Raw genomic sequence first — 26921 nt, 5'->3', positions numbered from 1 at the left:
GACAGTGACTCTGCAAACTTAACTGTGAAATTTCTGTTTTCACGAATGCTGCAAAGTCAGCGTGCACCAGGGTATTTTTCCAGCCTAGGCCTATTGAGCCCAAAGACACCCACAATCATAAATGCACAATCTTTGTTTAATGTTATCCCAGTTTCACAAGCTGAACTTGTGGAATTCAAAAGAATAGCTCCACAATTCTACGAATTTTGTAAATCCTGTTCATAAGTGCCCTATAGTTCGCATTTGTGTGCACTTCAACATTTGGAATCTACACACCCAAGTAGAGTGACAGTAGTACATAGGTCTTGTTGAAGTGTGGCCTAATCAGCAACATGCTCATGATTCATACTAGTCTTTGAAGAATAATAGTTGCCTGACAGATGTTTAAATAGGGCCAACAAACAAGAAGTTGCGTTTGCTGTAACCAGTGCTCTAAAAAAAGATAGGTAGGGAGGACAAAATTGTCTACTTTTAAGCATGCTGTAGACTCTCCCATTGTTTCTGTACATTGCTTGCAGGTATTTGTTTAGATGTGTGTGTTTAAAGATGCTTTCATGCAACTTTGTCTAGTTTTTTAACCTTAAAAAAATCAAGTATGTCAACTGCCTTTTCTACATGACCATGCACTGTACCTACATGTACCTGTACTTTGCCAGAATGTTATTCGGGTACATGTACAGGTAAGCAGATAGCAACACAGCATTTGGTTTGGTTGGTTGGTTGAATGCTACATGGAGCATTAGATCACAGGAAGTGGCCAATGTGTTACCTTTACAAGCAAATTAAGCATCCTAAAGTACACAGGGGAGAAGACATCAATGCGGCCTCTGTACAATGGTAAAAAGCCATGTCCGTTTGGCCTGACATTGAAACTGAAAGGATCTGACATCTGTAGTAGTTTTTGTGTCAACAGCACAAATAAGTTACAATGGACTCTTAACGATTGCTGTGTTTGAGACCAGATTTACAATTCAGCGTATTATTTTGATGGATCGCAATCGCAGTTTAACCCTAGGGGCACACAAAATCCGTTCTTACATTTTGTAACTCAACCGTCACATCTTTGTGCCTCTGAGTTATTTATTTATTCATGTCGGACTGTTGGTAGTTAAAGTCATGTCACACCTACATTTTGCGAGCTATAAAATTTCAGACATAAGGCTCACTTGGAGTGTCAGAGTTAGGATGGAGGGTGCTTAAAAACCAAAAGTCTTTCATTCGCTGTGCTCATTTGGGGATAAAAGCTCTTGAAGTAAAGCTGTGATATGAAGCGGAGGAGGCAGAATTGCCCCCTTCTTTCCTGAGAAGGTTCATTTTAAGTTTAATTTTAAACTAGCCAAGTTTTCATTAAACCATTTCTTTGTTCTGGGACTGCTGTCCTCGGTTCCTCCTTGAAAGTAAATCCTTGACAAGCCTTGAAGGCATCCATTATAACTTCAACTGTGAAATTTCAGTTCGGTCCAAGAAAGAGTTTACATGTGCCTGTATGTGCTGGCATGTGCTTTGAGCTGAGTCAGTGTGAAAAGTTAACCCCTACAAAATACACACTTTTAGAGAATGTTATGTCCCATTGGATTTCCATAGAAAGGTGTGCCAAAGTGACCAGACACTGACCTCAGTGGAAAAGTCACTAAAATATCATCATAAACAGTGTCATAACATTTAGAGAAAAACTTAGAGGGTTCTTCTGGAGTAAACACGTGCATATATTGCACCGCTAACATGTAATTCTACAGAGAAAAGGAGTTTCAAAACTGTGTCTCTAGGTGGGCTATTTGTCAATATTTCTGTCTCGTGTTGGTGTTTCCTTCCATCACTTCCAATTTTCACCATGTTGGCACATATATATTCGGCTGTTCTCATTAATTGACTGTTGTTAATGTATATATTGACTGCAGGGTTGGATGGAGAAGACAGAGTTGTTCTACGGTGACTACCCACCATCATTTAGTAACAGCAACAGCTCGGATCTCACCATTTTCCTGGATAACGTGTACATTCTCCCTCTAGCCTATCTGCTGACGACAATTGCTTACTTCCTGCTATCACTTCTGCTGATGGTGCAGTAGTAAGTAACATAACACAAACACAGTCCAGGCTGACGACCAGCTGCTGACCTAGTCCTCAGCTATGCATATGCAGGCCCACATACATGTATGAGGACGATAATAGAGACCAGTCCTCATTTCATTCATTTTATTATTCATTTATTATATCTCAGGTAATATAATAAACAACAATATAAAGAAACACAAATTAAGAACCAAACATGGACATATAGTACAGTGTTAACACCCCTGAGGGATTGCCAAAAAGCTAACCAAATCACTGTCTAATGGCTGTCCTAAAATGTTACCAGATACATAAAGAACGGAACACAGACAGTGACATAAAATTAACCTAGAATCAATTTTTAAAACAGAGGAAAAAGATTGAACAGGCATATAAACACTAAGTCTAGGACTAGTTACATTGAAGGACATGCATTTGAGGACTACAATCTTGAAAAGCTGTCCTTGCTGATGCAACCCTGTCCTCGCATGTGAAAGAATCGACAACACCTCCACACACATCTGAAACTTATTATGTGGTCACTGTCACACTCTGGAAATTCAACGTCTGCTGTTGTTTCTGGTGAACTTTCAAACTGTATGTAAAACAAATCAACTGGACTGTTGTGCCACTTTATCATTCAAAGCCAAAGAAATAAAACATCCAAATACGTCATCCTATTGCAACTGCTGTACGACCAAGAATATTAGATTTCTGAAATCTGTCCCAGTGCATGTGACATACTTACTGTGTTTTGATTGGTCGCTTCTGCAGCACCGCTCGTGGCTTCAAGGAGAGCCTGGGTAACAAGGAGGATTATCATTTCAAGTATTGCAACAAGGTCTTTGCAGCGTGGGACTTCTCGCTGACAGACGAGAAAAATGCCTACCTAAAGCATCGCAGCATCCACTACATATTCCAGGTTCGTATACCCAACTGGGGGCGGAGGGAGGGAGGGAGGGGGGTAACTTGCACTTGCAAGGCGGCAGCACTCGCTGAACTCTCTGTTGCTGGAAACTTTCTGTCAAAAATGTCCAAATGAAGTCGGGCATACTTTTCTCAATGCACACCAAAAGCTAATTGAGAGTGGGCTGTTAGCTCCCTGCGGGAACAAGAGATGGCATTATTTAACATACGTGTAGCAACGATGTCATTTGGGAGGAAAGACGTGTGCACATGGAAGCACAGATGCCTGTGCAGTTGGCACAGGCTGCTGCCGAGCATGCTCGACCAGTCTTTGTCAAAATGTACGTGGGACATGCACACTAGTCCAGTTGAAAGGTTCCCACCAGCCTGTCGTTTCTTAGCAGGAGAGGGTACTTCTAGCTACTGTACAGTGGATATCCCTATATATATGTATACATTTGTACATTTGTTCACAGGAGCCAAGCCACATTTTAGCCATGCAATCAATATGTAATTTTGATCTGTCATGTCAGATACATGTATTGACTCGATTTCAGCAAGGATGCCATCCTTTTCTTGTCAGGAATATTTAGTTCCGATCATATCCACATTTTCCATTCCAGACTGATCTTGAGGAAGCAAGGCAGAAGCTTGTACGAGCTAACAGGACCACATTGACGAAATGCAAACTATACATACTACGTCTCCTCCTCAATCTCATAGTCATAGCCATACTGGGTGGCGCAGGCTATCTTATCTACTATACCACCAGCCTGTCCGTTCTGGTAAGTGTTACCGTCCTTGCTCGGTCAAACAACTGGGCCGAGAATCTCAACATTCAAAGGAGTAGATGTTAGGGGAAGGGTCTCGGGCACTGTAATATCTCTGGGCTGCAAGAGTCACTTGTCAAGTTCAGGAAAAAACACTTGAACAAATGTGACAGTGAGCTAGTGCAGTATGTGACAGTGAGCTAGTGCAGTATGTGACAGTGAGCTAGTGCAGTATGTGACAGTGAGCTAGTGCAGTATGTGACAGTGAGCTAGTGCAGTATGTGACAGTGAGCTAGTGCAGTATGTGACAGTGAGCTAGTGCAGTATGTGACAGTGAGCTAGTGCAGTATGTGACAGTGAGCTAGTGCAGCATGTGACAGTGAGCTAGTGCAGTATGTGACAGTGAGCTAGTGCAGCATGTGACAGTGAGCTAGTGCAGTATGTGACAGTGAGCTAGTGCAGCATGTGACAGTGAGCTAGTGCAGCATGTGACAGTGAGCTAGTGCAGCATGTGACAGTGAGCTAGTGCAGTATGTGACAGTGAGCTAGTGCAGCATGTGACAGTGAGCTAGTGCAGTATGTGACAGTGAGCTAGTGCAGTATGTGACAGTGAGCTAGTGCAGTATGTGACAGTGAGCTAGTGCAGTATGTGACAGTGAGCTAGTGCAGCATGTGACAGTGAGCTAGTGCAGTATGTGACAGTGAGCTAGTGCAGTATGTGACAGTGAGCTAGTGCAGTATGTGACAGTGAGCTAGTGCAGTATGTGACAGTGAGCTAGTGCAGTATGTGACAGTGAGCTAGTGCAGTATGTGACAGTGAGCTAGTGCAGCATGTGACAGTGAGCTAGCGCAGCATGTGACAGTGAGCTAGTGCAGCATGTGACAGTGAGCTAGTGCAGCATGTGACAGTGAGCTAGTGCAGCATGTGACAGTGAGCTAGTGCAGCATGTGACAGTGAGCTAGTGCAGCATGTGACAGTGAGCTAGTGCAGCATGTGACAGTGAGCTAGTGCAGTATGTGACAGTGAGCTAGTGCAGTATGTGACAGTGAGCTAGTGCAGCATGTGACAGTGAGCTAGTGCAGTATGTGACAGTGAGCTAGTGCAGTATGTGACAGTGAGCTAGTGCAGTATGTGACAGTGAGCTAGTGCAGTATGTGACAGTGAGCTAGTGCAGTGTTTCAAAAAGGCAGTGCCATTTGGGACTTAGGCAAGAACATGTTACATTTATATGAGTCAGTTTGGCTGCGCTGTTGGGCCAAGTTCATGTACGTATTACTGTTCCTGAATGACCTCTGACTCACTTTATTTTGGGCACGTGCAGTTGAGTTTAGTCAAATGCCAGGGCTCATGTATGTGTAAAGTGTTAAGTGTCGTGCATGCAGTTTTTTTCTCTTGACGTCTGAAAGCTGTTTTGTGCCTGTTGCAAAAGCAAGGCTAATGTGAACTGATGTATGGGATAGTCGAATGCAAATTCAAATGACCAATTTTTCCCTTGAAGTGATAAAGTCCGTTCACTTCTGCTCTCCAGCTGAGTATCTGTTTCAAATTACTTCTGAATAATTTTGTCTGTGACAGTTGATATCACTATCTTCGTTTTCTGATTCAGGTTATTTCTATGTGTGTGTTTTTTTCTAGCACTCCAACATGCCCATCACAGACAACGCCTTTGGAAGCCTCCTGATTGGCTACCTTCCGTCCATCACCATCACCATACTCAATGGCCTGGTGCCCATGATCTTCAATATTGTGGTGCGGTTCGAGGACTACAGTCCTCAGTTTGAGATCAGCATGACCCTGGTCAGGTACGCTGTATTTACAATGTGGTTGTGTATTTCCATCAGAGAAAATGCTGAGTCTTATGTGATTATTCAGTTGAATTGATTGACATGTGGCAGGGAGCCATGACGGCTTCAGTGTTCTTGTTTGAACAAAATAGTAGTGAAAAGAGAAACGTTTGACAGTAATGTGAATACGTCTTTGCTGTTATGTTCTGTTATGTAACTGTAATATACATGTACCTTGAGCTTGTTTACAGTTCACATGCTAAAGAAATAACACATGAGCAAACAGTGCAACTCACTGAACTCAAGTGAGACAGCAAATAGCGCCATCTGTTGCTCCTGCATGGAATTAACGGAAACAACGAAGGAAAGGATAATCTCATGACTCTACCCTTTGAAGGATTTTCACATGCAGAGCTAGAAACACCTGCACAATCCCAGCTTCTGGCTTTATTCTGTGTTGACTCTCTGCTCATCCCGAATTTCTCCTTGTTTGCCATTTCTCCCCCCCCCTCCACAGGACCGTGTTCCTGCGTCTGGCATCCTTGGCCGTCCTGTTCTTCTCTCTATTTCCGCAGATCATCTGCGACGAAACGGCTCAGGATACTTGCGGCGTCTGCAGCCAAGGCAACCTGAAGGTAGGTAAACCAAGTCAGTTCATAAGACAAGCTGTATCCGATTATCATTGAGTAACCTGTACTGACTTGGCTGGGCACCACATAAGCATGAGACAATAATCTGCCCTGTTCTGAAACGAACGCTTATACAAATATAATATGGAACGAGGATGGATAGTGGTATCCAAGTATTCTAAGTATTGTGAATTGACAGAATAGTTTTGGAGGTTGAAGGAACTTCTTTTGTCAGCTCCCAATACCAAGGGAAGCTAAAATTTCCATTCAAACTAAACCATGGTATATTTGTTTTAGCATACTTTATATGTACATTTAGGTGCCATAATGTGTTGCCATAGAGTTGTACACATGTAGTTGCCATAACAAATTCAGCCATCGTTTGAAGTGCTGATCAAAATATGTTGTGTACTTGTGCGTATATGTGCGTACTACACTTGGGCAACAATTCCATGATCATTTTTAAAAAAAGTTCTTCGGAGAACATTTTAACTGCAAATCTGTGGATGAGGTGTATGAAAGCCAGACTGCATTATCTCATGGTAACGGTGACAATGAGCTTCTCTCAGTCATACAAGACAAGGCTATGAAGATGTGGTCTGTTTCCATTTCTGCTTCCTTTCTACCAGTGTTGGGAGACCTACGTGGGCCAGGAATTCTACAAACTCTCCATCACTGACTTTGCCGCCGTCACGCTGGTGGTGCTACTTTGGGAATTCCCTCGCAAGTGAGTCCTAATCTTCATGATTTTGATCTCTCGAAGATAAAAACTGTCATGGTCATGTAACAAGTAGTTGTGTGCATTTATGGTTAGTATAACCTGGTACGTTATTGAAAATAGTATTGTATCGGTGCTCAGACAAGAAGCCAATCCCCAAGGTTGTACCTCCCCCGCTCCCATAAAAGTAAGCGGTTGTAATGTGTTGCCTAAAAGAAATCCATCAGCAACCTTTGCACATGAAATATTCTGAGAATGGACAGAGCATATTGCCCCAAGTGCTGAGTACCACACATGCAAAAGAGATGTCCTTGCATGGTGCTGCAGCAAACCTTTTACTTTACATGAAGTCCTGTTTAGCATTGTGTGTAGCCAGGCTTTAATTTCAACATTTAAGAAGAAAAACCATTTCACGCTGGTCGTTTTTCATTGAAATGTTACGGCTTAATTTATACAGTTTGATATGGCCCCTTGGTCTGGAATGTACTGCTCAACATGAGCAATCAGGTACACAGGTACCACCTGGTTACAGTCCACAGGCCTAGAGACAAAAAGTAACGTGCACTGAATTCAGTTAGCGAAGGAGTCTGCCTGTTCACCGTGTCTGTTTTTTTCCTTCCTTTAACAGAATCGCAGCCAAGTATCTGCACTTTGGCTTAGTCCAAACCTTGGCCAAAATGGAGTTTGAGATTCCCAAGAATGTTCTGGCCATCGTGTACTCCCAGGCTCTCTGTTGGTAAGCCCTGTGAGGCAGTCATATGGCCCCTCCTTCCACCTCCTTTTACTTCAGTTTAGTCACCTTTGACCTCTCAGATAAAAGGCACATTTGGTGTTGATCACAAGACAAATTCAACCTCATGACACTTTCATGTTTCACATCCTGGTCACATTTCACATCAACCCTCCTGCTTTAGGGCTCTGAAAACCTCCAGGTGAAGAGTTTCATGTAATTTGAAGTTAAAAAAGATTAAAATGTCACAATCCGGAAGTAATGTTGTTTTCCTTGAAAGGTTTTCACCTTATGTGCATTTCAAAGTCTCTTTTGTGTTAAAGGCTAAAAAAAGATGGAGCTCATGGCTGGCTGTTTTCAGCTACCCATAGCATAGCTTCTCATGGTTAGATGTAGGAGTGTGCCACTCTTAAAGGCATGTATTTCTGTGCATTTAGACTGCTTTATGGTGAAGGGTACTCTGGTAGACCTAGCATCAGAGCTCAGATACAGCGAATGAATGAGAGGTTATAAGAGGGCCAGCAGTAGGAGAGGTTAATGAAATGAGAGTGTGAAGTTAACCCTAACAGGTCTTCAGTCCATCCCCAGTTGGAGGATGGATGATTTTTAGGGTGAATAAGTGAGGAAGAGCTCTTTTCATGTCAATTAATGTGGATGCTTGAAAAGGATTTATCAATAATGGATGTCTATATGTGGTTGTATTTTGGAAGGATTGGATCATTCTACTGCCCGTTCCTGCCAGCTATCAGCCTGTTCAAGTGCCTAATCTTCTTCTATCTCAAGAAGTGGAGCCTGCTGTACAACATGGTGCCGTCCTCACGGCCGTTCCGTGCCTCACGGTCAGGCATCTTCTTCATGGTCATTCTGCTGATCACATTCATGGGCTGCATCATACCGGTTGGATATTCAATCGGAGCGTGAGTAGTCCATTTAACTTGTTTGATCTGATGAATGTTGAGTCTTGGAGTCTTTAAACTTGACCTCAAGTTTCTGGCAGATTATACAGTGTTGAGGAAAAGTGCTGTGTACAGTCATGATGACATTCGATTGAAGGTTCACACGTCATGAATGTTTTATCGAGCACAAGTTACAGCCGGCACTAGGTTGCCAAGATTTTGTTTGTATTAAAATTTATTGTTATTCCTACCTGTTCTGTCAAATATCAGGGATATACATTTTGACCGAAGTCTGCTCCCCAGGTTTTGCAACTAGTTCAATTCTCAGTAAATGTTCAGTGGAAACCAATCAGACTGAATTTGAGCCTACGACCTCCAGAGTACTGTATCAATATTCCACTCACTGACCTATCGTGCTATGCACTGACAATTTTCATGATTGTCAAAGTCTCTGTGAGATCAACTACATGGAACAGAATATTGAAGAGGGTGAAACACGTGTGCAGTGCTTGGAAGGTCACAGGTTCAACTCTTACAACAGTCGACTTTAATGATCATTTAAAACCAAATTGATGCAAATGTTCATCAACATCTGCTGACTTCTGCTGCCATGTTGGTTTGAATATTTCTAACCAACTGTGGCAATTCGGGGTTCAAGACATCTGCACTAGCAAGGAAGAGGTCGTGGCTTTGAAATCCACCTCAACCAGCTTGTGAATTTTTCTCTCAAGCTGTTACACAGCACTGAGTATGCATTTGTTTTCAAACAAGTTAGTGAACGGTAAAGCTCCGTATTAATATTGAATATAGTCAGTTGGACCATATGATTTGAAGGTTTGCACAGTGGACATTGTAAGACAAAGGTTTGTACTGTCGCCATGTATCTCGTTTGTGACTTAGGTTAGTTGGACAGTTTAACCATATTGTTTGATTGTTTTATTGCATAGTTCATCTATACTTTGCCCTGTTTTCTGCACAGCATTGAGCCTTCCCGGGGGTGTGGGCCGTTCCGCGGCCAATCCACCATGTGGGGGGTCATCACCACCACCATCGAGCAGTTCAACAACTTCTTTGAGGAAATCTTCAAGTTCTTGGGCTCAGCATCTTTTGTTGTGCCTTTCATTGTCATTCTCTTGTAAGTAGTCTTGTAGTAGGACTTGGACCCACTTGATAACAACGTCATTAATGCTGCGCACAAGCGTGTCAGGTATTACCCTGTCCATTGACAGATGAGAAGCACCCTTCTACTTAACTGTCCAATGTCCAGCTACATTACCCACCAAGGTGGTTTGCTGCACCTTGCTCTGATTGGTTCCTTGTGTGCGCAAAACCATCACCACCAAGTGGTTCTCTTTTATTAGAACTTCTTGTTTATTGGGGATTGTCCGGGTAAAAGGGGACTTTGCAGCATTGTTCAGAGGGAAGAAGCAAAGAAGGTTGAACACCACTACTTTTTTATGGTTTTCCTTTTATATCCTTTACTGCAGCACTTGAAAGATAGAGCGTTCCTCCCTCAGCCACTTTCAGCATTTGTGACCCAAAGCAATGAAATGAGTCTTAAGTTACCCAAACTACTCCAGAGTCAAAGACCTCTTAAAACCATATATTGCACAATGGAAAATCACTAGGGATGGGCAAAATTTCACCCATATTACATCCTCTTTTATTAGGAAGTCAGAGTGAGTTATATATTAAGACCAAGAGCTCCACGCATCTTTTCTAAGGCACATGGGTTAATGAAAAACTAGAAAAAGGGGTCTTTAAACATACTTTCTTTGGATCCAGTCATATTTCTCATAATTATGATAGTATTACAGGATTTCATCTTTTGAACAGGGTTTATAAGACACAGTAATGCCATGGCCCTCATTTTATAGCAAATCTATCCTGATGATTGATACAAGGTATATTTACGTACCGAAATCTCCTCATTTGTATTTCCATACAGGCTGATACTGTATTACTACCACGCCATTGCCTCCGCCCACAATGAGCTCGTGAACCGACTGAAAGAGCAGCTTGTGATGGTAAGTTGGCAATTGTTCACCGGTATTTGGCACCTAGTTAAGAGAGGGCTGACCGGTTTGTTACCGTTTAATTTTTGTGCCCTCTTTGCATGTGCTGGTCCTTCTTTATAAAGATAAATCACATTTGTGTTCACAAATACTTTGGTTTATCAAGGAAATATGAACTGTAATGATAGCATGATGCTACATGTATTTCTTGTATTTGTGATTTTTAAAGGAAGTTACACACCTTTGTTGGGTAGAGGAAGGAATGATTTAAATATTTGGTTGATGACAAAATTTAAAGCTTAAACTTCAAGTTCTGAGATTAGTGCCTGCAATTTAAAAATTTAAGAATATCAATATAGCGAAGCGTTCAAGAACCGTTGCCTTAATGACTAATCTGGCAAACAGAATTAGAGACCATTGCCTTGGTCCCACTGTACTCATGCATAGATGGTATGTACGTGGAATACTTACAGTAGGGTGTTGTGACTTGTCAACTTGAGCTTCTGGTTACTGCAAGTCATAAGAACAGACGTAAACATTGTGCCACCAATGCCATCCAGCAATGGCATCTCCTCTGATCAGTCTCAATCAACCTTTTCCTTTCTTTGCATTTTAGGAGGGACGCGACAAGCACTTCTTGCTGACGCGACTGCATGAGCTGGAACCCAACACCAAGGGGCACAAGAAGCGCAGCGTCCTGCCCAAGAAAACTGAGACTCACCCTCCAAAGCACCCCTCTCAGGCCTGGTCCGGAGGCGGACCCATGGAAGCTCACCCCTTCTCCACCTAGTCCTGAAAAATTGTTTCCTTTAAAAAAATCCCCTTCACTATAGACCACTTCCAAATTGAAAAATGTCTTTTAAAATCATACAGTTGTAAGTTGCCAGAGCCACTTTTTTGAATGAAAGGTTCGGTCCATTATTTAGAGTTAAGTAAATAGTAACTGCCGACTTATAGTGGAGGAGCATACTTGGTTTAAACTCCCAGTGAATAAGTTCTTCCTGGAAAGCTCTCATTTTGAAGAAAGCAATGATGGGTCATTTCAAGCTATGAATCTAAAGATGCTTTTTTGGATGAGTGTCATTACTAGAGGAATGCACAAGCATTGACACAGCACGTGGTCAAGACGCTGAATTCAGGCATCATTCAAAACACGACTCAGCAATGTTTGATCTGAATTGAAATCCTAGAGTATTGTTTTTCCTCAGAATGTCCCGAATTCACTGAGCTGAAACTTCATCAGGTTTGCTCCTAGGCACTCTTCTTTAGATTTGGAGTAATTTTGTTGCCTCAAAGGAGCATAATGCACAAATGACAAATGATGGACTGTACCTTTAAGGCCTTTAAAAACACTAGTAGACAATCGGCAGGAACCTCCAACATTACTCACCCACATAAGTGTCCATTTTCATTAGGATGCCAAGTGAAGTGATACATCAAAACAGAGAGCTCAGTTTGCTATAATGCAGACTAAAATAAATTACTGAGAGAAGTGGCCATAAGACTTATTTTGTGGGTTGCAATCACAAATTGTAGGTCAGATTTTATCACATACCACATTCATCCAGATTGAAAGTGCTGCTGTTGCTGAAATTCGTGAAACATAGAATGCTTTTTAGTAATTTGTAGTTTTTGGTTCAAAACACTGATAAACTGCACATAGAATTTACGTTTTATTCATTCACTGTAACCTCATTCAACAAAGCCCAGCCTGCAGAGTTCCTGTGATAATGTTTTCCTTTGAATGAAAAAGAAAGCCAGTCATTGCTGATATATTTCAAAAGCAGCAAAATTGTTCAATTGTTATGCTTTAAACTTGAGTGACAGATGTCACAAGTGAAATGTCAAATGTTTACGTGCATGCATTGTTTATTTATTTGTGTATAAAATTATCAGGAAGTTAGTGAAGTGTGAGCTTCCCCTTAGAGATGATACGTCCTGCAGGTGCCTGCCCACCGTAAACCTTTAGGCTAAATGACACGTCTTCCTCATCCATGTCCATCTGTGTAGCTCTAGTCCCACATTTTGAAGTGTGCACATTTCAAAATGTAGATGCTAGATAAACAATTTGTCACCCAACAACCGTGTATCCCACCTCTCAAATTAAAAACTTTAAACACAGGCATTGCTTAATATCAGCGAAAGTCATTTTGCTTTGAAAACAAATTAAAAGTAAAATCAGCAGTTGACATTTAGATACTTAATGAGTGACTTGTCAAACATACTGGTATTTTTTTTTCATTTTTACTTTGGAAATGTCTCATTTTTCATAAATTATTGTTACTCTTGTGATGTGTACCTTTTTCAACGAAAGAAGCCTTTGTAAATAAAAAAAATCTCAATTTGTTTATTTTGATAATAATGTCAAGAAAATGTCCGCCTTGTAAAATAATATAGATTTGGATGACTTATTTGTATAAATTGTTTATAGTTTTCAGAAATATTCTTGATAGTTAATGCGGTTGATTTGTTCTTTGTATTCTGTACTTATTTCTGTACTTATTAGAATGTGTCTCTTGCTGCCTAAATAAGTTAAATTGGCAAAGATTGAAACGTGACTACGCATATTCATGCTTGGCGTTCATGCATGTCAGAGAACTATATTTTGTGAAGAAAATGTTCTGTGTATTACAAATGGCATGATCCACAACTGCTGTGCTGTGGAGAATGTTGATCACCAAGTCTTGTAAGATGACATTAAGTGTTTGGTTTTAGCAGTTGTAAACAGTGGTTTGATGTTTCTTGTGGAGCAGTCAGCAGTCTTCTGCTTGTCATTGTCCATTATTTCCACAAATTATTTTTGTGTTCATTAGTTCGTACTTACAATGCATTTAAAACATTTGTGACAAGTTGTTTTGAAAGACAATTTGCAAACACACCCAAGCTTAATTCCTGTATATATTGCTAGAAGCCAGCAAATTGCAATAAATACTTCCAATTCTTTTCCAAAGGTTTTATTTTACTCAGAAAATAGAAATTAAGGGCTTCCACTTATGACATCTGATGGATTAATGCTTCACTTTGATTTTAGTTTAAGGACTTACCGTGACTGTCTCAAAAGCACTGCATCACATGTGAAGCACTTGAAGCTGGAGGTTCGAGTCCCACCAGAGTACGCTTGTGGTATTTTTCACAGGCCTTCGGGGGCATACACTGAGTATACATTGTTAATACACGTCGGGCAGGACAAAAATCCAAAATTAATTTACATCTCCCCAGCGTAAATCCATCTTTGAAATACTTGCAGCCTTAACAGTATGTCCAGTGTACTCCTGTACGGCCACTCTGTTGTTCAACTTTTCTATGCCATGCTCTTTTATTTTCCCCCCCGTTTGCTTTCCCGAAGTGCGCCTCAGCAACTTATTTATTGATAACCTTCATTGCGGTGACTTATTGAACTGGTTCATGTTTTCTTCACAATTCCCACATGTATTTTCCCACCAATGTGAACTTTTCAGTTAACAAAAGCCTCAAATTTTTTGTCATTTGCTACAGTTTATTCAATGTGGCTCATTGTGGTGCAAATTTTTACATTGTCAAACGGCATTATCATTCTTGGATTGAGATCATAGTTCTATTGATGAGTTGTTCACGCCCTGTGCAGACACGCACGGCATCAATGGAAATTTGGTATTGTTTTAGGATGGCAGTTCTGAGCCAAGATATCACAACTAACTGGGTAATCATGGTTTGATTTTTTCCTGGTGAAGTTTTCCTCACTGACTTTTCAGAAAACAGCCAGTACCCAGTGCTATAGGGTTATATTGCTATGAGATAGTCTTTTGTCTCTCCACAATTATTGTGCATGTACAATATACATGTATATATATTTTTTGTAATTCAACACTTGGGTTGGTCTGCCATTAAGTTACATTTGTTATTGCTAGTCCATCTATATTTGAAATGTAATTTTGGGTACCATGACTGTAAATAATGTGTGGTAATGGTTGTTGCAGATAATAAATTCAGGCTGTTTCAAGTACAATAAGGCCGTGTCCGAAACAGGCTTCCAGAGCTACGGCTAGGTCTATTGTCTGCGCGTCTCCATGCATTTCCAATGGAGCCTAGACCTAGCTCTAGACAAGAGATTCGGATGCAGACTGAGCCTTTTGCAAGTTAAATTTGAACAATATCTGGTACAGTGAGTTATCTGATTGCACATAAACATAACAATTTGAATTCCCCAGACTAAAGACACTGTTGCTATAAGCAAAAGGTTTATTTACTGATGTTCACGTGTTTCATGTGTTGTCACTAAATTTGAAACTCAATGGTTAACTCTCATGCTTCTGACAAATTCACAGGCATTTAAATTTTTTCTCTTATTAAAGGGATTCCCACAACTTGAAACTTGTTTCAGGGAGTACACTTTCCTGGTGAGTAAAGGTTTGAGAAAATGGAAGTAAGTACAAAGGAACGTGAGACCCGATTGTAAAATGCTGCTCCATCTTGCAAGAAGCAATAATACTCTATTCCAATCTTTAATTGTGATGTCATGCCATGCAATAATATGGAGAAGCATTGGAGGAATAGACCTCTGTACCAATGACGCCATGCCTTGTTTACATGTATGCTTTTCTGAGGTGCTCCGAGGACTGTGGGCCTCCACTGGCTCCATAGGAAAGTCAACATATAAACAAAGATTGACGTCATCAGTACATAGGCCCATTGTAACAATTTTACTTAAACTGGTATCGAATAACCCCAATAATCCTAAATCTTCCCATTTCAATATGATTTTACATACACCCAAGGGGTTACAGGTTAATGAGTGAAGTACAATGACGGCATTATGCACACCTGTTTCTGTGCATTTTTATGTAAATCTTTATTTCATATTAAACTGCTTGAAAGAGACTCATGTTTTTCATCACTGTGATTTCAAGACACTGCCTTGTACTTAACTGTGATCAGTTCAATATACAAAGACTGAACTTTGAAACTGTGTGTGTAAATAAACTGTACTCACTGAATACAGGTGTGAACTGTGCAGTGAATAGTGGGCTGTGTAGTGATGTGTTATATCATTTAAGAATATGTTGTATGTCCATCCCGAATGCTTGAATTTGAGGAGCCAAATGGGGCATTTTGGGACAGGATTGGTTACGATGGCGGTGTTTTACTACAAATGCAGATATGGAGACTAAAAACATACTAAATTTTGAGCGTTCAATGCATTTGTGAACGAGCATGGACACGTTAACAGACTTCACTCTGTGAGGGCCAAATGATAAAATAATTGGTGTTCCTGATGGCAAAAGAACAAGGCTGTCTTGAAGCAGCATTTCCATTCCAATATACATTGGCCCAGTTAGCATGATGAATATCACACACACACGCAAACGTGTTTTGGGGGCAACTGAGGACGTTCCTATTGTCCTCTTTTGTTCATACTTCAACTTTTTTGGAAGGCCTCCAATATGTTTTGTACACGTTTGGCAATCGTGGACGTATCGGGAATCGTGGACGGTCATTAATTCTTTTGTTTAACGTCCACAATTGTTTGGGAACATCAGTGCATAATGACGGCCAGCTGCAGATATCACAGATAACATTCAAACACACAAAGACAGTCTCCATCTTTGGGAAATGAAGCACTTTGCCAAGTCCTGCAATGATAACACAAGGAGCCACAGAAGCCAAAGTGCACTGACAGCTTTAAATCTGTTCCTTGAGCTTGAATCTCCCCACTTCCAGCTCTGGCCGGATGTTGACAAATGTTCTGGTCATCTCCTCGTCTGACAGTGTGGGTGCAATTGACTTCCCGAAGGCAGTGTCGGGCCTGGGGTGCCACCGCTCGCGAGTGAAGTAGACGTGGCCGGCAACCTGGGCTGTCAGGGTTCTGTCTCGTCCTGTCACAACCTGAGGTACGATACGAGTGACATGACCTCTCAGCAACTGCACATTGCACAAAATTGTCAGATTTACAACATTCCTTCATCAGAAAATTGGCCTTGCAGATTTTCGGTGAAAATTTACTTTAGGGTAAAAGTAGTGCAGAACAAATTTCAATTTACATTACTCATAGAAATCATTACCTTAACCCTAACCGCCAAGCATATTGTTTGGCTGACAGTACTCAGTACTACAAATTTTCAGTAAAACCTATTACAGATCTGATTCCTAATGACGAACAAGCTTAAGAAAGTTCATTCAGAATAATAGCAGACTTGGGCCTTGTTCATTACCTGCACTATGTAAGTCAAAAATTAAGCACTATCTGTTATACTTACAAAGCTTCCAGGGTACCACCGGAATGCCATCTTCTGCTTGACAAGGGTCATCCCTGGCTGGACATAACTGCCTAGGAAACAAGAATCAAAGCCAATCAATCTATTAAAGTTCCTAGGTATCTCCACCCTGAGTGTTTGGGTCTGGCATTTTGCATCACTTGCAACAAGATCCGGTGGGTCAGCTATCCTCAAGACTAAACAGCCCAGGAGTCCATGGTTACCAGACACCATAGGATCCAACAGTGCTATGGTTGAATGAGATGAGCTCACACTCTCTCAACACTGACATTTTATTTGGCTTCTGTTGATTACCCAGGACAACAAAGTACTCCAGACTTTTCCGCCTATTGCACTTTGCTGTAGATTTGGGGGTTAAAGATCCTTGAAATCTGTGGGATTTGGCAGTATGTAGGAAAGTAGAGCCAGTCCGTTTTAGTCTACATTTAAGTACATGCACGAGGATTGTTCCAGTGGTTTCTAGCACAATGGCAGATTTTGGAAGACTAAAATTCCTAGCAAAATTATTTATGTTATTTTATTTTCATAGTATTTATACATGTATCTGATCATCCAACGGTGCATTTAACGCCAATTACAGGATGAGAATGAGTGGAGAAGACATAAAGAAATATTCAGTTGTACAGATGGGAGGAAAACCCCAGATAAATATTTCAGGGAAAACCCACAGATTCAGGTAGGGACTGAAAACCCAATCCACATGTGGACCGAGCTAGATTCGAACCAAGGCCCTGTGAGGTGGAAGGCGAGGAAAGAAACCCTAGGCCAATCCTACTCCCCGAATTTAAAACACCACCAATATTCAGGCACAAAGAATGTCAGTATTTAGGCACGATGGATGTTCCTTAATGTGTACCTTTCAAAATCCTGGGGTAATTTGCAAGGAAATTCCATAAGCCACCAATATCTGTCAAGTGCTGTTAAAACAATGCTTCATGTTTTGTATGCCAACTGAGGACGCAAAGTCTGATGTAAACAATTAGAGTTGGTCTGAAACCAACCAGAACTTCCCAACTCAATTCTCTGCTCCCACAAAGTTTGGGGTATTTTCCACCTAATGTAACTTTGAATTGGTTGACCTCAATACATTGGGCAGCCAACAGGGACAGCATGAACTGCTAATTCTGACACCATGGGAGCTGTGTGTACATGTAGTCCCACTGAACTATGTCACTGTCAGCTCCAGCAGTGGCTGGAAGGCTAGGACTTGAGGCTGTTTGGCCTTAGGAACAGTTGACCTGTTGGGTTTCGTCAATTTATGAGATGACAGTGCACCTGTCTGGTACCCTACCTTCACGCTTCTTGACGCCCAGTCTTTTGCCTTTACTCTTGCCTCCATGGTTTCTTTTGCTGCTACCAGACTTTTTAGAGGCCCATCTCACACTGCACAAGCTCACTGCTGGACCTACTTGCTGTAAGGTAGTTGACCACAGACCTGCAGCCAATGACAAATCAAAAAGGCATGAACTTGGCTCCGCCGCTGGCTATGAACGCCATCTTTATGTACATGTAAAATTTCAGTGGTCTATGTCTTAGCCCTAACTCACCTAAACCCCTCAAACTCTGACTGTGGGTTTGGTCAAGTTTTGGATGATTCAGTACCACACATGTGAACTTGTTCAACTTTGTTGGATTGAGGAACGAAATGTTTTGAGTAGGGACACAGAGTGGTTGTTCTGTGGACTGGCTGGCTAGTGTTACCATGTATTATATAGGGTTGTGCTTGATTTTGTCATGGTTCAGTACTGCTACTCTGCAAGTCACCCATACACTTCAATGACCTCTCCATACCAAATGACTCCATCTTCAACACTGTTGTCCTATTGGAGTTCAACAGATTCTCTCTAGTCACCAGCCAGTAATTACAGAGACCCCCTTGTAGATACAAACGGTTTCTGTTGAACTTTGTTAGGTTCAGTATTCTTTCTCGTAAAAGGCCTGTGGTTAGGGTTAAGGAGACAATGTGATCACTACACAGGCATTGGGATGGAAGGTGTCAAAGGGACACTCATTTCCCCCTCCAAAAAAGGAAATAACAACAAATGGACAGACATACAGGGCATAACTGACCCTCTTCCACTGTTTTTCAGGCACACGGTTTTTCAGTTTGCTGTTGATGAGAACTCTGTCCCCTGAGAAGTGATTTTCTCCCCTTCCTGGCACGTCCCAGAGACCACTACTATGCCTAAAAATGCTGAAAATCCCTCGGATTTGTAGACCCAAGGCTTACATGTACAGTATGTCATTCATGAGCTGACACTCAAATGAGGATATAGTCCTTGCCAGTATCCAGGCTATACAAAATAAATCAGCAGTATAAGCACTGATACACCAAGTACAGGCCTGTGGTGTACATGCGACAACTAACCTCAAACACTTAATGCAGGTCTTCTGTTGCATGTAGATCCTGCGTTTAGATTAAATTTCAACACAAAAAGGGAAAGACTGGAAATTCCACAAAGTTTTAGAAAAAGATAACTCCTATCTTGAAAATTCTGATTTCTCTTTCAAAAGTTGATAAGGACCATACAATTTAATGCTTTGAGTTTGATTTTTGCTTACTTTGCTACTTGCTAAGTTATAATTTACACAACAATTATTGATCTACTAATTCTGCACATCCTCCCCCAGAACTCTGTGGTTGTCATCCACCATGCTCCCAGCGTGGTGGATGACAACCCCAGCATTTGGGTACCCCCATCTCTCAGGGTATTGTTACGCTCCAACATTAGTCCCAACTATAGTGCTATGGTTGGGCCAGTCCAACTACCTGACTATAGCACAGAGGTCTTGTGCAAATGTGCCCAGTGTGTGCAAAGTCATTTTGATTTACAATGTCATGCCATAGACATATATAGATGAAGTGCCATATTTTAGATGAATTGTTAAAGGTTAGATGCATAAACTTGGAGAGGGTTGAGAAATTTTGTATAGAAATTAGGCAACAATAGTTGGGACTGTCCTAACTACAGATGCTATAGTTGGGCGTCACTCATCATTCATCTGCTTGTGATAGTAAAGGGGTACAACTTGGAGACTATCCTTGTATTTGGAGAGGTCCCTTTATTCAAGGACAAAATCAGTCACCAGAAAGAGAGGATGTCCCTCTAATCTAAACATGCTCTGAATGGGGACAATTTTCTTTCCAGTGGGCTTGGGATCCTACTGTTGCTCTGGGGATCCTGTTAATGCCATAACTGGATTCAGCAGAAGAAAACACCCAAGGCTGCCGTTTAAACAAAATTCAACTGTTTACTTCTAGGATTACAAGCAGGAGTCTGCAATGGCACATACAGGGTGATGGAAAGACCACATCAAAACAATTTTTCTGAAGATCAATTCTTCATGATATACTGTAGTTAAGCAAGTGACATGGCACAAAGCTCATAAACAAACTTGGATAACTAAGCCTAAATAAAATATGGATGGAAAATACGGGAGAAAAAAATAAATTAGGCCTAGGGGCCTAATTTGACCTAAGCCCACATGGGAAAAAAATCCCCTATAATCCCTTGACGACGGGAATTTCTTCCCAAAAGCCGACTCCAAGAATTCCAGCCTCGCTTGGCCACGAAGGCCACCTGCCAAACCGCAAATTCTTGGTTTGTGGCCCTGTGTGCTCTGCACGCTTTGAATTACACGGTAAAAAGGCTGATTGTTTGGTGGCATGCAGCTCTACTCACGCTTCCACATTCCAATTGCCTCTTTTCAAAGTGGGGACTATTGTGAAGCTGGTGATTATGATGCAAATTCTGTCTTTTCATTTCCGGTCTATACACAAAGACCAATTACCATATACACAAGAGCCAGGGTTTGCCTTCTTTCACCTTGTTTGCTCGAGCGTGGGCCGAGAATAATAGCTGAAAAGCGGGCTAAGGATCTCAATTTTTACAGCGTGTCTAGCCGCCTCCCGGCATGAGGGGGTTAGGGAGACATTCTCTCTTCCAGGGGACTGGTTTTGTCCCCAAATAAAGGGACTCCAATGAATACAGGGACAGTTCAAACGTTCCCCGAGTTGTGCTGTGCACCTCCATTAGGTGAACACTCACTGTGGTGGTAAAAAGTTGAGTCTCCAAAGCTTCATCTGTTATTCCGTTCATCCATGGAGGTAGGAAAAGAATTGCTTACAGAATGCAACACATAATTCTAGCACATTTACATGTATACAAATGCCAAGATGAAAAATGTTAATTATCCTTTTGATTGGTATTTTTCTTTTTTACACAAGTGGTTGACAAAGGACTTCCTAGGCTTCTTCAGAGCTTGGAGGGATGAAGTAGAAGCATTCCCTGGCTTGTCCAAGAAGGTGAAGAAGAGGATGTTCATCAGCAAGGAGACAATGGAGGGACTGGAGATAACAGGTAATTTTCATATTTTAATCAACGTTATCACTGCAGTGGCAAGCACACTTGCTGCATGACATGCAAATACAGAAACCTATTGTATGAAACACATGCACATGTATCCATTTAATTATATTTTATCTCAAGAAAGAGTTATTTTCATTCGCATCTCCCAATTAAACTGTTCCAGCCAAAGAAAGGGGAGCTTCCCTGTTGCATTTGGGCACTTTTCTCCTTCATCTGCATTTCACCCTAGGAAAACTGAAGCTGGGCATGTCTCTTGTCCGGAAATCCTCAGTTTCTTGCCCAAAACTGCTAATGTAAAAGTGGTGTTAATTTAATAGTTTTGGCATTATGAGCTATGCATTTTGGATATAGGTGCGTAACACTTCCAAACACTTGAATTTAATTTTTACAGTTCAGTCTTTCGTGGAATTGGCGAAGTACTTGCTGACGTGCCGTAGGGTGTCATTCTTCCTGAGTGAAAAGCTCAATCAAGACCCGCTTGAGCAATACTTCAGTAGACAGCAAGGATCTGGGGGCAGCTCTGACAACCCATCACTTGAACAGTTTGGCCATAACATGCTTTCCCTCCATGTTGCATCTGGATGCCTGAAATCTTCCAAGAGGGGAAACAGCAGGAGTCAGCATGACCAGCCAGCAGACATCAGTTCACTCAGTAAACCCCTTCCAAAACGGAAGTAAATGTTCAAAGTAAAGAAACACCAGTTCATGAAGACCAGAAAAAGAACATGGAGCTCACAGAACCAGAGTGGTGAATAAATAATTTAATACTTGTATATATGTACAAAATAGTTAACAAAAAGAAATTTGTCAGTGTAACCTTACTGTACAAATTCATGAGCAGGATACATCCGAGGACAGGAAGTACATGTACAGATTATTTTTACATAATGTCCAGTTGGTGCTTGAAGTTGATGTTCAAACATTATGAACATTTTATTAACATCCGATTTCTGAGGCCCTTAAATATGCATATTGTTAATTATAAGTATTTATGTACAATTTTTGTCATTGAAAGGCACAGATTTGTACACAAAAAATGTCATGGTCCACCAAATTTTGTTACCAACTCTGAGCAAGGTGGAAAGACAACCAGGAAGTGGAAAGTTGTGTAGATTTATTCCACAAAGGTTGATGGTTGCAGGGTTTTTCTCAGTGCCTTCTCACCTCTTTTAGAGACTTCACCACTGGACTTTTTCAAATCAAGATAAACTTTAATGAAGGCAGTTACCCGTATCTTTATCCATAAGTTAAGAACCATGTCCAAGAATCGTTTGGAAACATCTCCTGAAAGTTTTCCTTGGGTTAACGTTTGCCAATAGTTATGTACACGTCTCACTGAAAGTATCTTTTCTTTCAAAGAACTCTTGACATTCATCCCAGGGAATTTACTCAAGTTGGCTCTTGTCAAGAATTGTCTAGATACATGTTCAAGGGTGCGGAAAAAAATATACACATCATCGCCAACATGAAATAAGCCACCTCTGTTCTGTTTCTCTATCCATTCATTTGTGTACTCTAAGAATGTTTTCTCGGTATCAGTTTTACAAGCACGCCACTTTTTCAAAACATTGCATAGAAATGCTGCAGTTTCGTTACTTTGTCGTTTGAATTTCTGGTTAAGAGCAAATGGGATATACCCCGCGGCGTATCTCAAGACCTGCTCCTCCTCTCTTGAAAGGGTTGTTTCTTTATCATTCACGGTTTCATCTGGATTGTCCACAGAGTATCTATCATTAACCATCAAAGACAACACAGTCTGCAAAATATACTGGTATGTGATGTGAACAAACTTTCCACTGCTGTCAATATTTAAACTGTTGAGCAATTTGATGAAATCTGAGGAACTTTCCAGCTTGAACTTGTGGAATGCTGTCCACATCATTGCAGATGCCTCAGGCTTAAGAAATTTGCCATCGCCTGCTGTCAGTATTGCCCACAGGGCACACACCATGTCAGTGCAGTAGGATTGCATCTCAGCCCTCTCAATCATTGTGAGCAGCATCACAACAAGTCCCATGGTAGCGATTGCCAGGGGATAACCACCAGTGAAAACCGGATTAGTCTGCATTCTCTGAAGAGCTGTCTTGAAGTAATCTTGGGATTTTTTCAACACATCCTCTTTTGAGAGTGATGGTCGTTGCTCTTAAAAAAAAAAACAGAAACAGAAATTTTGAAGAGTTATGATCTTGTGCTGTAATGAGTATCTCGCAGGTGTATGTCCACAATACATGTATCTACAACCCAAGCAAGTTGTACAAGTACTAAATTCTGAGTGAAGCTAGAATTGAAATAAAAACTGCTATTAACCATGTTTGTACATGTACATGTACTTCATTATAACAAGAATACACATAGCTTTTTATTCTCAGTTATGTTCTGACTGTTTTATGTCCAAGTGACAATAGTGCATAGAAAAATTCCTCTTCTGAAAGTAAAACATGGTCCATAAACTGAAGTTTTGCGGAAATAAATCGTGGCTTTTGAAAGGAATTAATGCCACAGCTCAGATCACTTACGACAGTTACGTCAATATATTTTGCAGAAAAATTACCTTGCTTGTGTGCTGGCTGTTCTTCATCCTTAGTTCTGCGAACATCCTGACCCTGGACTTTGGAACCCTTGCCTTTAGGATGAGCTGCATGGAAGAAAAACAGGAGATGTAATGTACAACTGAAATGACTCACTGAGTTAATGGTTAAAGAGTGGAAAAATCAGAAAGAGTTCCACCCATGTACAACAGGACAACACTCAAAGCCCCTGTGCACAAACCTATGAGACTGTCGGAATAAACCTGTTTTTTTAAGTACTTCATTAAGCTAAATGTCAATTTATGGAAATGTAATCGCTTTCTGATTAACTAGTCCAGAATATATTGGGTATACATGTACATCTTATAACAGTGTCATGAAATATATTATTAAAAAGTGCAAATGAAATGTACCTTTTTTGATGCTCTTTCCTTTCCCTTTGCGGCGCTTCGCCCCCGAGGTCTTCGTGGTAGACTTGGCATGCTCAGAAGATGGAGGGTCAGATTGTGCTGAGGCATGTGATGCAGTATCCACCAGTGCAGGCTCTTCATTTTCATGGGAGGCAATGTCTGACGAATCTACTGGTAGAAATGAATATGAAGCAAAAAAAAAAAAAAAGAGTAGGCCTACAGAATTAAGAGGAAAAATGTAGCATGTTGAAAATGATGGCAAGTCATGGCCGGCCAAACCATCCATCTGAACATTTCATAATTTTTTTTTTTTTATTATGCCTAGCACTGCCTAGGCCCTAATCATGCTAATGCAAATTGACAACAGGCAGTACAGGATCAGGACATGCAGGATCGATCATCATCGATGCATTGCATTGTCATGTGCATGTGCAAGTTTTGTCACCCTTTTCTATTTTAGACAGAGGGTAGTAACCAGACATGTCAAGGCTGAAAAGTATGTTGTTCCGACTCAAGGAAAGGGAGCACTTACCATCAGTGAGCCCGGTAGTACTGTCGGCTTTGCGACAGAAGCAACAAAACCAGGATCCCTTTGGAATGTTGTCGTCGGACAGCCCCACGCAATCGAAATGAAACCATTCGATAGTGCATCCGGCCTTATCACAGGCTATCATGTCTGTAGTTGCCGGAAGTCCGCACACACAGTATCTTGGCATCTCTTCTTCACATTCATCGTCGGGAAAGTCAAAAATCTCCTCCTCACTCTCCGAAAAATCGCTCAAATCAGACCCGTAATAAAAGTCATCAGCTCCGTAGGCCGCCATTTTTTCATTTGCGTTGGGAGCCGGTGCGCTTGCGCAATGCCTACTAATATCCCAGCATGCAACGCGCTTGCGGTTTTTGGCAGGCCGGACCGTTGTTTACTTTGCGGTCGTGATCTTATCGCGGCATGAGACATAGCCCCTCTGATCTTCGCTCGCGCTAACTCCTTCTTTTCCTACCTCCATGGTTCATCATTTTCATGTTCTGTCAGTCTGTGCTGTATCATGATTGTAGCCTGTAATGTTACAAAACCCTCACCAGACCAGTGACGTCCTAATGAAAACACCTAGGTTCAACATTTACATGATTAACAACCTCAACGTGCCTTACGTTGAGCATCCCTTACTCCTTGGGTAAGCCATTGAACTGGGAGAAACGGGATCAGGTCAACTCGGACCCAAACCAACTCGGACCCATTCCAACTCGGACCCATGCCAACTCGGACCCACGACCAACTCGGACCCACGCCAACTCAGACCCAATACTAACTCGGACCCACGACCATCTCGGACCCACAACCAACTCGGACCCACGCCAACTCGGACCCACGCCGTTTCGGACCCACCTCGAGTCAACTCTGACCCATTGAGTCTTATGGTTGCATCACACCAAATACACGCCCGTAGACCGGAAATTCAAGATTATGGACAGATCGGTCACTTTTCGTTTCAATTTTATGAACTTTTTTATTCGCCTTTTCCCGAAGATACCCCCCAATAGTAGTAAAACTATGCGCTCAATATGAATGTAGCCGCCTGCCTCTATCCAAAATAGGCCCACATTGTGGGGCTCTTTGTGAAAGAAATACTCTGAACCGGAATTTATCAATCCCAAATTCGGGATTTGTATAAATAATTCTATGACCCCTCGTGATTATGGCACGTCTTATTGTAGAAAATAGGAAACCGTGGGATCACAAAATATTAATAATGAGCTCGCGAGCAGACATACGATGCTTCAAAACCGTCTCCAAGTTTAAGCCAATAGGAAATATTCCACATTTTTATTTTAAAATGATTTGATTTGTCAGTGTTGTTCGAAATTACCAACCTATTTGCGTTATTTGGACAGTCAGTTAAGGCCTGTATGGATGAATTCCTCCATCTTGCCGGTATTGGGGGTGTGGGAGGGAATGGGGCAAGGTGGAGATGTAAGACTTGCTAGGCCAAAAAAAATTGAAAAGTGAGGTGGGGGATAACACCATGAGACACTGTAAAAGGTCAATGTTCGTGACATTGATGTATATCTGCAGTATCTGTTGTACGTATGCAGCATCTCTTATGTACATCAGAAGGGCCTATCTGTGGCTTTTTATTGCAACAAAAACTTTGGGGCTGTTTGGTGAAAGTTGATTCGATTTCTGCTGGTGATCTGGATCTGGAAAACGGAGAAATTCTGGGAAACCTGTGCCACTGTCTCCCTGCATAACGTGAGAGGACGTTACAGCTTGGCAGCATGCAGTGCAAAAGTGTCATTTACCAAATGCTAAAATGTAAAAAAGGACAAAATAAAAATTTTCAACAAGTTAATCACGCTCCTGGCGTTGGGTCCGAGTTGACTCAGGGCGGGTCCGAGTTGGTCGTGGGTCCGAGTTAGTATTGGGTCCGAGTTGGTAATGGGTCCGACTTGGTCGTGGGTCCGAGTTGGCATGGGTCCGAGTTGGCATGGGTCCGAGTTGGTTTGGGTCCGAGTTGACTCGAAACCGAAACTTTAGCTTAAGCCTTCCCACTAGGTCATGCCATGCCCACCGTGCCCACGGGTAAGGCTTTTCGTGTTTCAGATTGACGGGTGATCTGGAACCAAAAAATCTACAGGAAAATTCCCATGTATGCTTAGAGTAAGTGGTGTTTAAGTACAGGATTTAGTAAGTCTTGTCTTACCTGTTTGGATGAACTTAAGAGGGCTTCTGAAAAGCTCCGAAAGTTGCCGTATCAACATGACGATTGACCTCCCATCAATTGCTGACTGAACTGTATAGTCAGGTACAGCAGTTTACCCGGTCTAGTCTTAGTATTGAGAGAGTGTTCGTGTTGGTGAGG

The 26921-nt window shown here is 41.5% G+C and overlaps 4 protein-coding genes across 4 annotated transcripts in view; 2 read left to right on the top strand and 2 right to left on the bottom strand.

The window, feature by feature from the left end:
- Window positions 1-15474, top strand: part of tmc7 (transmembrane channel like 7) — a 27044-nt gene extending 11570 nt beyond the window's left edge. Inside the window, exons 7-17 of the mRNA XM_022233720.2 lie at window positions 1899-2068; window positions 2827-2974; window positions 3582-3743; window positions 5365-5531; window positions 6031-6148; window positions 6772-6869; window positions 7489-7596; window positions 8301-8507; window positions 9466-9621; window positions 10435-10513; window positions 11118-15474. Of these exons, the coding sequence (XP_022089412.1) occupies window positions 1899-2068; window positions 2827-2974; window positions 3582-3743; window positions 5365-5531; window positions 6031-6148; window positions 6772-6869; window positions 7489-7596; window positions 8301-8507; window positions 9466-9621; window positions 10435-10513; window positions 11118-11291 (1587 nt within the window). The 3' untranslated portion in view covers window positions 11292-15474. The remainder of the gene's footprint in view (window positions 1-1898; window positions 2069-2826; window positions 2975-3581; window positions 3744-5364; window positions 5532-6030; window positions 6149-6771; window positions 6870-7488; window positions 7597-8300; window positions 8508-9465; window positions 9622-10434; window positions 10514-11117) is intronic.
- LOC110978565 (large ribosomal subunit protein bL27m-like) lies at window positions 15305-26921 on the bottom strand. The gene is made up of 4 exons (XM_087138608.1): window positions 26763-26921; window positions 18044-18187; window positions 16735-16805; window positions 15305-16363 (listed from the first exon to the last, which is right to left on the bottom strand). Exons 1-4 carry the CDS (start codon window positions 26818-26820, stop codon window positions 16160-16162), a joined length of 477 nt encoding a protein of 158 aa, XP_086994734.1. The 5' UTR covers window positions 26821-26921; the 3' UTR covers window positions 15305-16159.
- LOC147798594 (uncharacterized) lies at window positions 20639-22022 on the top strand. The gene is made up of 3 exons (XM_087138609.1): window positions 20639-20860; window positions 20981-21113; window positions 21514-22022. The coding sequence occupies exons 1-3, from the start codon at window positions 20855-20857 to the stop codon at window positions 21798-21800; spliced, it is 426 nt and encodes a 141-aa protein (XP_086994735.1). The 5' UTR covers window positions 20639-20854; the 3' UTR covers window positions 21801-22022.
- Window positions 22155-25345, bottom strand: LOC147798593 (uncharacterized). The gene is made up of 4 exons (XM_087138607.1): window positions 24593-25345; window positions 24064-24228; window positions 23674-23757; window positions 22155-23264 (listed from the first exon to the last, which is right to left on the bottom strand). Exons 1-4 carry the CDS (start codon window positions 24882-24884, stop codon window positions 22237-22239), a joined length of 1569 nt encoding a protein of 522 aa, XP_086994733.1. The 5' UTR covers window positions 24885-25345; the 3' UTR covers window positions 22155-22236.

Source organism: Acanthaster planci, linkage group LG07 (assembly GCF_054643075.1).
Source record: "Acanthaster planci isolate LZ-2023a linkage group LG07, COTS_SCS, whole genome shotgun sequence".
NCBI lineage: Eukaryota > Metazoa > Echinodermata > Asteroidea > Valvatida > Acanthasteridae > Acanthaster > Acanthaster planci.
This window is presented reverse-complemented; position numbering and strand designations above follow the sequence as displayed.

Excerpts from the sequence above, each read along its gene's own strand:
- LOC147798593 (XM_087138607.1), bottom strand. The coding sequence starts at position 24,884 with ATGGCGGCCTACGGAGCTGATGACTTTTATTACGGGTCTGATTTGAGC. Across the intron at positions 23,758-24,063 it reads AGGAAAGAGCATCAAAAAAG|CTCATCCTAAAGGCAAGGGT; the intron begins GTACATTTCATT and ends TCTTCCATGCAG. Across the intron at positions 23,265-23,673 it reads ACAGCCAGCACACAAGCAAG|AGCAACGACCATCACTCTCA; the intron begins GTAATTTTTCTG and ends TTTTTTTTTAAG.
- LOC110978565 (XM_087138608.1), bottom strand. The coding sequence starts at position 26,820 with ATGTTGATACGGCAACTTTCGGAGCTTTTCAGAAGCCCTCTTAAGTTC. Across the intron at positions 18,188-26,762 it reads TCTTAAGTTCATCCAAACAG|GTCTGTGGTCAACTACCTTA; the intron begins GTAAGACAAGAC and ends CATTGGCTGCAG. Across the intron at positions 16,806-18,043 it reads GGGCGTCAAGAAGCGTGAAG|GCAGTTATGTCCAGCCAGGG; the intron begins GTAGGGTACCAG and ends CTTGTTTCCTAG.
- LOC147798594 (XM_087138609.1), top strand. Across the intron at positions 21,114-21,513 it reads GGAGGGACTGGAGATAACAG|TTCAGTCTTTCGTGGAATTG; the intron begins GTAATTTTCATA and ends TAATTTTTACAG.